The 12500-nt window shown below is 43.0% G+C and overlaps 1 protein-coding gene across 3 annotated transcripts in view; it reads left to right on the top strand.

Annotated features, from left to right (window-relative positions):
* LOC143279765 (tetraspanin-18-like) overlaps positions 1-12500 on the top strand; it is a 611054-nt gene that overhangs the window by 395418 nt on the left and 203136 nt on the right. The window contains exons 1-3 of one of the 3 annotated variants that reach the window (XM_076583899.1): positions 2642-2821; positions 3329-3653; positions 5314-6245. The exons of 1 other annotated variant lie outside the window; for it this stretch is intronic. In XM_076583899.1, coding sequence (XP_076440014.1) covers positions 6177-6245 — 69 coding nt within the window. In that variant the 5' untranslated portion in view covers positions 2642-2821; positions 3329-3653; positions 5314-6176. Of the gene's footprint in view, positions 1-2641; positions 2822-3328; positions 3654-5313; positions 6246-12500 lie in introns of those variants that run through there. One more of the 3 variants, XM_076583898.1, reaches the window with a different exon arrangement.

The following is a 12500-nucleotide window of genomic DNA, read 5'->3' as shown; positions in this document are numbered from 1 at the left end:
GGTTGAATGTATTGATGTTCTACTGCCACGTATTACTCATGTCATCAATTCTTCCTTACTGTCTGGTTGTTTCCCCTGAAAGCTTCAAATCTGCTGTTGTACGTCCACTTATCAAGAAACCATCTTTGGATCATAATTGTTTGAAAAATTATCGACCTGTCTCTAATCTCTGTTGTGTGTGTGTATGTAACATTGATGTAATGTTTTATGTTAACAAAAGCGTTTTTGTAAGGCACCTAGAGCAGGTTTCTGGATAGTGTGCTATATACGTATCCATTATTATCATTATTATTTGTGCGAATGTGTGTGTGTGTGTGTGTGTGTGTGTGTGCGTGCGTATGTGTTGGCGCGCGTGTCCGGGGGGTGGGGGTGGGCAGTGGGGAGGACAGGGGAGTGAAGGAGAATATGTGTGTTTGTGTGTATAGAATTATATGCGTACGTGTTCGCGTGTGTGAGTGTGCGTGCGTGTGTGTGTGTGTGTGCGCGCGCGCGCGCGCGCGCGTGTGTGTGCGTGCGTGTGATATATGGATATCGCTTTTGTTTTGAAACGATGAAGCACCAAAAAAAATAAAATAAAATAAAATAAATAATAATAATAATAATGATAAAAATAGATAAAATAAAAACCAACCAACCAACCAAACAAACAAATCAATTTCCTTACAGTACGTTTGACTGAGCACGAAGTTTGTGCAGACACTTTTTCTCGAGCCGTTGATGAAACAAGACTGGACAAAACACACCCACGACAGAAGAAGAAGCAGTAGTAGCAGCAGTAGCAGCAGCAGCAGCAGCAGTAGTAGTAGTAGTAGTAGTAGAATTAAAAGCAAGGTCTTCAAGACACGTATGATACACACTTAATCCAACAAAGGAATATATATATATATATATATATATATATATATATATATATATATATATATATATATATATATATATATATAAACTTTAAAAGCACTACAAAATAAATAATCTGGCAAACACCCGCCCACACCCACACCCAACCCCCAACTCACCCACACACACTTATGTAACCTTGATCTTTGATATCTAAAGCACCCCCGAGCGCGGAGTATGGCTGCCTTCATGGCAGGGTAAAAACGGTCATACCCGTAAAAAAGCCCACTCGTGTACATACGAGTGAACGTGGGAGATGCAGTCCACGAACGAAGAAGAAGAAGATAACTAAAGCCATACTAAGCGATTGGGTAGAACGATTCACTACATGGTACACCATACTTAATTAAAACTGGATGAAAAACTGAAGTTTTATCATATCTGTGCATGTTCTCAATACGCCGCGCGCGCGCGCGCGCTTGCTTGCTTGTGTGCGTGTGTGTGTGTGTGTGAAAGAGAAAGAGAGACAGAGAGAGAGAGAGAAATAGCCTTGATTATCATTGTAGGCCTACCAAGTTTGACAAAGATTATCTGCAAGACCTCTTTAATTTCTTGCACGTAGAAAATTTTCTTATCAATATCGTATGCCATGTTGTGACCTTGATCGTTAACCTCAGGTTTCCAATTTATTCAGGGATCACGCTGTTCCAGTGACCAGCCACCATACCAAGTTTGATCAAAATTGGATATAAGACATGGTCTCTATCAAGCTTTATCTTTTTTTTTTACCCCAAAATAATTACCTTGACCTTTGACCTGTCACCCTGCTTATCATATCACCATTAAGGGTATGATTTCAAAGCACTTATTCATACAGACTTTTCTGCAAAAGTTTGGTTGCTATGACATTTATAGTCGCCGATATAAAAAAAAATTCTTTTAAAACAAATTCGAAACCCACTTTTTCAAAACAGCTTTCGGATGTGACGGAGAATAGTTGTCTGTTCGTTTGTCTCCCTCCACCCACCCCACCTTAGTTTTTTCCCACACAATTGAAATCACATGTAGTGTGTGTACCTGTGGGTGGTTGTTATCTTTGTGTGTGTGGAGGGGAGGGGCTGTGGGAGAGTGGGGGAGAGAGAGAGTGTGTATGTGGGGGGGGGGCATATTTTATGCGTGCGTGTGTGTGTGTGTGTGTGTGTGTGCAGTAAGTACTGTCAGAATGAATTTTTCTTCATAAATTTCCCAGGGACAGCTATAGTAATCGATGGGACATTTACGTGCGCAAAATACATGCTTGCACAATGGATCGCGGTTTTATCATCTCACTCGAAAGACTAGCACCCATCCACCACTTATGGTTTTGCGGGAGAGACTGAGGGAGTTCTTCTCCTTCTTCTTCTTCTTCTTCGTCCGTGGGTTGCAACTCCCACGTTCACTCGTATGTACACGAGTGGGCTTTTACGTGTATGACCGTTTCACCCCGCCATATAGGCAGCGACATTCCGTTTTGGGGGGCTTGGGGGGAGTTCAAATCCCGGTCCGGGTCCACGCCGCACAAAGTGGCTTTGCTAATGTACGTGGATCCTGTCTCGTTTCAGTTTTTATATTTAGAGCCACGCACAAAAACCGGGACACAGACGGAAAGCGTGAAAAGCAGATAAATCTGTCAGAGAGTGCGTGTGACAGGGCCGTACGTGTGTGACGCGTCACCAGCACCACCGATGTGTGTCCCTCCGCGACCAGCCCGCCAGCACGCAATGTAGGTCGAGTGTCGGCCTGGGAAGAGAGAGAGCGCGCGGGGTTGTTGCCGGTGTGTGTATGTGCGTGAGTGTGTGTCGGTGACAGGTGAGAGATAGAGAGGGGGGAAGCGTGTGTACACACACACACACACACACACACGCACGCACGTGTGTATGCGACACGGAGGGGGCGTCCGAACAATTGTGGTGGAAAGTGTTTTTCTCCCCCAACAGTTGACCAGGTATGTGAGAGTTGAGTAGCGTATTTCTTTTTAACCGTACTACCGAATACACAAGGGAGGATCGCGGACTCGGTTATTTAGAGACCTTGAGCCAAGTCCCATGGTATTTGTTTCCTCTCTGTCCAACCACAGATGCTGGGATTTGGTCTCGCACGCTTGGGAGGGGGGAGTAAGAGAGAGAGTGGACCGTTCACTGATCCGCACGTAGGCAACGGCAAGGCAAAGCTTTAGCTAGCTCCATTACGGTTTTCCCTTGCCCCGCATTTCAATGCATTAGTTCTCTCACTCTGTGTGTGTGTGAGTGTGTGTGTGACGACAAGTTTTCGCTTTATTGATCATTCACGACCGCAAAGCTTCAGCTCACATTCGCCAGCCTGGAGCATTCGTGTGCATATTTTCCCCCCCCCCTTTTTTTTTTTTTTTTTTTTTTTTAACGTTCTCACGGTGTCTCAGCGACTGAAAGAAAAGCAGATCGAACGAGTAGTTTTGTCTTTATCTTTATTGCAGGACACGAGAAAACTTCACTGCGATGTCTGCAGGGATTAGAAAGTTTTACACGTGTTGCAGAAAATGTGCCAGGCACTTAACTTTAAGTGTACGAACGAACTGTCGTACATAAACAAACGCACGTTGAACAAGCGTGCAGCTCGCGTGCGGAGCGGTCAAAAATAGCGTTGACACCTGTCGCCTGAAGACTGCAGACGACAATTTGAAAGCGGAGGAATACAGGAAAGTGAACGAGTCGACGAGACGAATTGTTTGAAAAAATACAAGTGATAGAGTCGAAAGTTTTCAACTGGACGGATCGTTTCAGTGTGTGTGTGTGTGCTTGGTAAGTCTTTGGGCGGATTTGTTTGTTTTTGAGAATCGACGAATATGACAGGACACAGAAATGTATTTCTTGTGATGAAGAAGAAAATAATTGTGTCATTTGTGACTAAATTAATGTGACATTTCAAGCAGACTTTCAAAGTGTAACGTTAACAAGCAGACGACTTACAATTCTTTTTTTTCTTTTTTTTTCAAAACTGTGTGGGTGTGTTTTTGAGGAATGACTTATCTTGTTTTGTTTTGTTTTTCTCTAAAATCTCGAAATATTACGTTGTTTTTTGTTTGTTTCTGTTTGTGTGTGTGTGTGTGGGGGGGGGGGTTGTTTGATTTTTGGTGGGTTTTTTTTGGTGTTTTTTTAGATATATATAACTTATGGTTGGAGGATGTACCAGAGAGTTTTGCTACTTAGATGATTAACCCAAAAAAAATTTTCACCGTTTGCAATGTTGAGAAGAATGTTACCCTGGCCCTGCTTAGTTTTTGAAGTGGTATTTTATTGATTTATGCGTTTATTTTTCTGTTCGATTCCCGCTGATGAATATACCTACAAATAGTCGGCGTTTTCTTCGCATCACCCAGTAAGCTCGTAATATCTGGCATTTTTGTTTGTGTCCTTTAAGTTGGTATGCAAATATCATACATACATACATCTGTATATAAAAATAGATAGGTGGGTGGATTAGTGCGATGGATGAGGATGCACGAAGAAAAAGAAAAAAAAATTGTTAAATAAGTATGTTCTCTTTTAATCAGTATCTCTGGGGAAATTTACACACACACACTCTCTCTCTCTCTCTCTCTCTCTCTCTCTCTCTCTCACACACACACACACACACACACACACACATACGCGCGCACGGCACATATATACACACGTGCACACACAATATCACACACACACACACACACATATATACATACATACATACATACATACATACATACATACATACATACATACATAAAACTAACTGCTCCAGAGCGTTAGTCCTTTATAAATCGATGTTGAAATTACAAACTTTGTTCTTTCTTCTTCTTCTTCTTTTTTTTCTTTTTTTAGATATAACCGAAGCTAAAGCCAGATTGTTCTTCAGAATACCTAACCTTCTTAGATATTCTATATATAGCTAGCCTGTTGTATCTTAATACTTTTCCCCTTTTAGATACATACAGCTTTCTTTCCCTCGGGAGACGAGGGATCTGTCTTGTGACACAAACGTGTTTAATTGTGCGTGCACGCGCACGCTTGACATCAAGGTATTGATTTTCAAGTAACTTTCATTTTAAACGTCGATCACAGAGACTTCGTGTGGCCACCAGCTGTGACGTGCAGTACACGTGTGTCAGTGTGTGTATGTGTGTGTGTGTGTGTGAGAAAGTGTGTGAATGTGTGTGTGTGTGTGTGTGTGTGTTAATCATGTTCACCCATATTTAGTAACCTATGTAATATTCGCCATCTCTGTCTACCTGTCTGTCTGTCTCTCAGTCTTCGCCTTTGTTTCTCTCTCTCTCTCTCTCTCCCTCTCCCTCCCCCCCCCCCTCCCTCCCTCTTCCCTTGTCTCTGTCCGTTTATCTCTTTCAGATGAAATCGTGAATGTGAACGCAAATGGTTGAGTGTGAACGCCTTTATAACGTTTGATTGTGTTTGGACTTCACCGCAGGTACTGAGAGAGAGAACACAGTGACGGTTTGATAAAAACACTGGACAGCCAACCCCGCACACACGCGAAGCTTGTGGACAGCTACCACACCTATATATAGCTCAGCAATGTCATTGACATGTCCGTCTGTCCGTCGCTGACTACTGTGGCTGTTGCGGTATTTGAAAAATCCAGGACTTGTCCAGTATATAGTCTAGCGCAGGGCTGCGACGTTGTTTATTGCATCGCGGTCAGTCTCACGTGCTTCAGAATCGTTTTTCCTCTTGGTTTAAACATTTTTAATGTCAAGAAACGAGGTGCAATACAGCGTTCAATTAATAAGACTTGAGCAACAACAAGCATGAGCTTTTCCTCTTCATCTTTTCATCTGGAAGTAAACATGTAGCGCATGAAGTTTTTTGGTTTTTTTTAGGAAAGAACAACACATTTCACTGGACCCACCAAAAATTACACAGGCCCAGAGAAAGGACAGAAAGAGAAGATATCGTGATCGACGAATTCACCACCGCAAGTTTTCAAAAGCATCTCAGACATTTTGGAATTCATCTTTGGACAAGTCACAAGCTGAATTATTTGCTTTGGGAATAATTCGACGAGTTCAATTAGCTTTTGGGGAATAATTCGACAACTGAGTTTCCTGTTGGGTAAATCGATCTATGGTCTTTTGTTTAACCACCTTTTTGAGTGGGGCGTGAAACATAAAGCGAGCGAGGAATTACACGTACCTGCTGTGTGTGTGTGTGCCATCGAGATCAGCAGAGAGGAGGCGGAGGAGGAATAGGAGGATTACTTTGTGTCTGACTGACGGGGAGGATTGTACTGGTTGGTGTATTACTGTGGAGGACGAGGTTGAAGTCGTCACCATGGTGAACAAGACTGAGGAGACGGACCCGAAGACTAAGGAGAGTCTTCTTGGAAAACGGCAATTACAGGTGAGCGCGAAGGTTGGCTTGTGGAAGGTGTGTGTGTGTGTTTGTGTGTGTGGCTGTGTGTGTGTGTGTGTGTGGGTGTGTATGTGATACTGGATAGTGCGTTCGTGTGTGGTGTGCGTATGAGAGAGAGAGTGTGTGTAATTTACATAAGAGAGAGAGAGTTGTGAGTGTGTTTGTGAATATCATTCACGATGAGACGCATTTACTCAGAACATGAGGGCTGCACGCCTGCTCCTCTCTCTGTCTACCTGTCTGTCTCTCTGTCTGTCTCTTTCTCTCTCTCTCTCTCATTCAATTGTTCGGTTCTGTAAAACTAAATGTCTACAAACAGGTTAAAGCCATTGACACAAACAGGTTAAAGCCATTGTTATTGTTGTTATTAAACTTTTAAACTTCAGAAGAAGTGATTTATTGATTTGATCACTAGAAACGTTTCTCACTCTCGAAAAACCTCTTTAAATCATTTATTTTCCTAATCCAGCAAGTGCAAGAGTGGAAGAAAGAGAGAGAGTGTGTGTGGGGTATGGGGTGTGGAGACAGAGGGGAGGGGGCAGGCAAAACGACACAAACACAAAACAAGCAGTCTAACCAGAGGAAAAATCTAAGTGGAAGGTGTGCATGTAATTGTATGTCCACCGCCCACCAAAAACAAAACAAAACACACATACACAAAAAAAAACCACCAACACTGTTCCACCCTCAGTTCACGAGAACAAGGCAAGAAGTGAAGCGTAAACGGACCGATCCTTAGGTAGAGCCCTCCTCCCCCGGCCGCTTCAGGTCAGTACAGAGTGGTCATTCTTTTACGGACCACTTCACACACTGTTGTTGTGGCCCTCGTTGAGTTTTGTACTCCAGCTGTTTGGGGGGAGACTCGTTCTCTACATGTGTGTCTCTCTGTCTGAGAGAGCCTCTCTATCTCTCTCTCTGTCTCTCTCTTTCTGTGTGTGTGTGTGTGTGTGTGTGTGTGTGTGTGTGTGTGTGCCTGTCTGTCTGTCTGTCTGTCTGTCTGTCTCTCTTATGTATTTTACACACACTCTCTCTCATACGCCGGCACACCACATGCGAACGCACTCTGTGCCTGTCTGTCTGTCTGTCATATATATAATGTGTGTGTGTGTGTGTGTGTTGAGTTCTGTACGCCAGTAGAGGTTTGGGGAGAATCTTTCTTTGTATGTGTGTCTCTATGTCTGACGCTCTCTCTCTCTCTCTCTCTCTCTCTGTTTTTTCTAATTTTTTTTTTTTACTATTTCCTCTTCGAGGGCGTTATATTAAAAAAAAAAGCATTGTCTTGCTTACTCTATCACCTTCAGAAAATAAATGTCATTGATTATAATAATTATTATCATTATAATTTTTTATTTATATGGCACTGAATCTTGTGCAGAGACAAATCAAAGCGCTTTCGCACCAGTCATTCACACGCGTGCATGATTAGAACTGACTATTCATTTCTCTCTCTCTCGCTTGCTCGCTCTCTCTCACTTTCAACTATTCTTTTCGGTTTGATATTGTGTAGGCATCCATCCGACTTGTTAAAACAAAAGTATCGGATGACACACGCGCCAAGGGCACACGTACAGTATTTCGCATTGTACCGTTCCGTCACCTGAGACTAACCCTTTTGTTACAGTGTGACGTTCTCTCCTGTTGCCACCGCATTGTCTCTCACATTTCCCGACGCTCTCTCTCTCTCTCTCTCTCTCTCTCTCTCTGTTTCTGTGTCTCACACACATTCTCCACACCGTCATTTCTTTTCAGGTTTTTGTTTCACATTACCTACCACTGAGAGCGTGCGTGCCTGTAGATGTGTATGCATGAATCTTCTGTCTGTGTGCATGTACAGGCTGGCTGGAGTAGAGGGCAGGGGAAGGGGTTTGTCCTTTTTCCAGCTGTCTCTCTGTATTGTTTCCTGTCTTCTAAACCCTGCAACTTTCTCTCGTTCTTTCCATCTCCCTTTCTTTTTCTCCTGCTGGAGCCCCCCCCCCCCCCCCCCCCCCCCCTCCCCTCCCTATCTCTCTTTGCACCTCTGTGTCTTTCCCCACCCTCTTTCTCTTTGACTGAACTTTTTACTTTCGTTACATTTAAGCAGTTCAAAAAGACAAGTCTATGAATAAATTGCTAGTAATAAAATGGATAGATTCTAACAGTTCGTGTATTTTTTTTATATCCTATTTACCAAAGCCGTTCCGTACAAACTCCAGAAAGAAAATGTTTGTGTGTGTGTGTGTGTGTGTGTGTGTGTGTGTGTGTGTGTGTGTGTGTGTGAACGAACGAACGAAGAGAGAGAGAGAGAGAGATGCATCGCCGACAAGAATGATTCAGCGTATTTATATTATGGAGAGAGATCCGGAGATCCGGCTAAACAAGCGGAGTGACTAACAACAATGTCGGCAATCATATTAAGTCTCCAAGTAAATGTTGTGTGAGAGTGTGTCAGGTACATGTCGCGTACCTACGCGCGCGCGCCCATATGTGTGCGTGCATGCGTGCAAGACAGCGAGGAGAGTGCTTGGCTGACGAATGCGACGAAAGGACGCGAATGTCTCGCTACACCACAATGAAAAGCTGTGAAAGAGAAGAAGGGCGGGTCATGGCATGTAACAAAAGACCGACATAGTCGTTTGCCCGATCGAACGTGAGTCGGAGAGTGCATAGTCATGTAGGTCGCTGATGTTGTCGCAACTGTTACCTGCGTGTTGATTTTGGCGCGGAGACTCAGACCTCGGGTCAGGCCTGTGTTGGTTATCCTAGACCCCTACCCCCCAAACCTCCCAACCTCCCCCCCACACACACTCACGCACACACACTCACGTACAGACACGCACACACACACTCAAACACACACACGCGCGCGCGCGCAGGCACGCTCACTCAGTCACACGCACACATATACACTCACACGCACAAGCACACCCAAACACCCTCTCTCTTTCTCTTGCTGTCTCTCTCTCCTCTCTTTCTCTATCTCTGTTTCAAACACACACACACACACACACACACACACACACACACACACACATACACACTACTCACACACACACACACACACACACACACACACACGTTCCACCTCCCCTTTCCATTTGTACCGTTCCCCCATGCCACCCAGTTCTGTACTTCCTGACAACCACCGTTGATATCGCTCTCTCCCTCTCCCACTCCCACTCCCACGGGCTTTGTCACCCAGGAAGTCGTATTGTATAGCTGAACGGGTGTATCGCCGGTCCAGTATTATACGTCCTGGCCGTTACCTAATTTTTAATCTGTGGACACAGCAGGAAGGCTTGAAGCACTGGTCGTGGAACATTGACCGCATGCGCTATATCTGTGGTCATTTTTGTTTTCTGTCGTATTTCTTTTCAGTTTATGTGTGTTCCACATCCTTTGGGTTGTCTGTTTATTCAGTCTTTTTTTTATTGATTTATTTTGAATGGTTATTTATTTATTTATTTATTTTTCGTCTACTTTATTTTACATCTGGTTGGGGGTTTTTTTAGCAGTTTTTTCATTGATTTAACTGGTTTGTGTGCGTCTACATGCACGTTTTTCCTCTTCACCCTTTATTTATTTAACCTTTTTTTTTTTTTTTTTTTTCTACCCCATCATCTGCACCATTTCAGTGGCATTACTCCCACGCCGCTCATTTAGATTCCCCCATACACAACCACACCTGGGTTCGTCTGTCACAGTTCCATCGTCAGCAGTCCGCAGGGAACCATCAATGTTAGGTCGCCAGGAGGCCACACACCAGAGGAGACCCTGCCCTGCTGCTGAGTCACTTCGGTGGTGTTCATTGGTGCCTGTTCTGATTCAGCGTACTTAGGACACCGATCTACTAAGCCCCCTACTAACGACAATAATAGCTTAGTCGCGGAGCCAGTCTGAGTGAACGTCCCTCCCAGAGTGGAGATCGCCACCATGCCCCTCAAATAACAGCCCCCCATGAATCTACTGTTTAACCATCTTTATTCCTCTCACTTCTCAGTGTTCTCCCGATCACCGGATGGTAACAAAACACTATGATAACAACTTAACATCATTGTAGTGTTTGTTGTTTTTGATTCTGTTCACGTTTTTCTCAACGTGATCGGTTGTTGGTTTGGTGAAGTGATGTAATTTTAGTCTTTATTGCCTTTGCGCAGGTTTTCGTCATGTTGAAGAGTTTGTAAACAACATCGCTATCCGGTAAACCCGAAAACTAAACCATTGAAAGCATTATAGACCAGCGGTATTAACTCACTCAGTACGGCCAGTCCTCTCTTCTCCTCTACACAGATCCCTCGGATGTCCAGTGGTTGTCTGAATGACCCAACCTTTAGCTTCCGTCGTCAGAGTTGTGGTATTCTTTGTCAACATTCACCTCTTCAGTATAAGAGCCTTCCGCTTGCAATATTTTGATGATGGTAACTGGGTTGAAACGCCGTTAACGTCGTCTCTTTCGCCGTTCGTATGGAAAGAGTTAATGTTTTTCGCTTGCATGTTGATTGTAACAATGTCGTACTATAATTATATTACACAATGGCACTCAACATAAATGTTTCACGGTAAGCCGCACGAAGATTTTGATGGCAGTGAAAGAGAGCATTAGTTATCGAATAATGTTTTGCATGGCACAGAGCTGGAACTTACAGATTTAATTTAGATACGTGATATGATGCTGTTTAACCTTTACTTTGAAATAAAGATGCTGTGAATCAAAATTACGAGGCACATGTGTTTACAACAGAACAAAGGTGAAAGTGGTGATTTAAAAACTGAAGAAGAAATCCACTATTTGTATTAATTTCTTGAGCGCTGTGGAGCACAGATCACGAGATGTTTTGATTGGCAAGAATCCTCTAATATGGCCGTTAACCCACCAGATCGAGTGAACCATCTACGCTCCTTCCAAACCGTATGACCTCCAGCTGGGATGTCATGTTGACAGGAGAGGAATTTATGTGACGCGTCATGTGTGTCGTTATTTATAGAAAAAAAAAACTAATTTGCATTGCAGACGAAGGTGGGGGTGGGGGGGGGGAGACAGCAATGAGATATTTAGATATTTACATGTATCTGGGGAAAGATGAAGCACGCTGAGATATTTAGATATTTACATGTATCTGGGGAAAGATGAAGCACGGGGTTTCTTGTCTTATGAACGCTCGTGTTATTTTGAGATCAAAATGTGTGTGTGTGTGTGTGTGTGTGTACAGTGTGTGTGTTGTTGTTGTTGTTGATTTTGTGTGTGCGTTTTAAGATGGTCTTGGTTAGTTTTCAATCCGTCATTCTAAAATTGTTGATTCTTTTCACTCTAGAATTTCAGCTCACACTTTCCAAAAAGGTGTAATTTGATCCTGTGAGTAAACGAACCAAGAAATATGTAAAGCGAACACATTAAGACGAAAGATAAATTAACAGATAAACAGTTGACAAATTGTTTTTCTTACATTTTATAGAAAGAGAGCGAGCACACTCCTATTCGGCTTGACAGTGACAAAACTGGATAACTTTTCGCAATGACATCATCAGCTCCATCATACTTTAACTTCTTCACTGTGCCTTTACCATCTGCGATCGAACACACACACACACACACACCCTCCGTCGCGAATATACATATGGTGCGTTTACGCTCGCTGAACTCTACAACAATTTTTATTCATGAGAGTCAAGAGATGGAGATAATCGTTGAGTTAATACGCGTCACCAGGGATCGTTTAACACGAGAAACAACCTTTAGCACTGGGGGTTTTTGTTTTTGTTGTTTTGTTTTTTTTTAGACCCAAGCTCACGTTTGCTTTTTATTCCTGTTCATCGCTAAGGGACATCTGAGGTCTGAAGTGTGAGCTAGTGAAATACACATGAGAAACAAATTTGTTTAATTTTGCATTGACAGTACACAGACAATGCACAAGAAGAAAGAAAAAATATTAAGGAAAATGAATCTTGTGAAGGTATGATTGATATCTGTAAGTTGCAAATTACTGATACATATATTAGTGTGTGTGTGTGTGTGTGTGTGTGTGTGTGTGTGTGTGTGTGTGTGTGTGTGTGTGTGTGCATCAAACAAAACAAAGCAAAACAAGCAAAAAAGCTCCTGTCAGCTTTAGAAATGCTTCCAGTTTTTGTGACCCGCAGTAATTACACAATGAATCACTGGACTTACTGCTTGAATTTGTTACAAATTATTTCAGTGCGTGATCAAACGCCAGGAAGAAAATGTTCCATAATGTATTGTCATCAACAGAAACAATACAATTTAGACAATAT

The sequence above is a fragment of the Babylonia areolata genome, chromosome 3, assembly GCF_041734735.1.
Source record: "Babylonia areolata isolate BAREFJ2019XMU chromosome 3, ASM4173473v1, whole genome shotgun sequence".
Lineage (NCBI taxonomy): Eukaryota > Metazoa > Mollusca > Gastropoda > Neogastropoda > Buccinidae > Babylonia > Babylonia areolata.
Note: the sequence above shows the minus strand (reverse complement) of the source record. Positions and strands in the feature narration are given on the sequence as shown.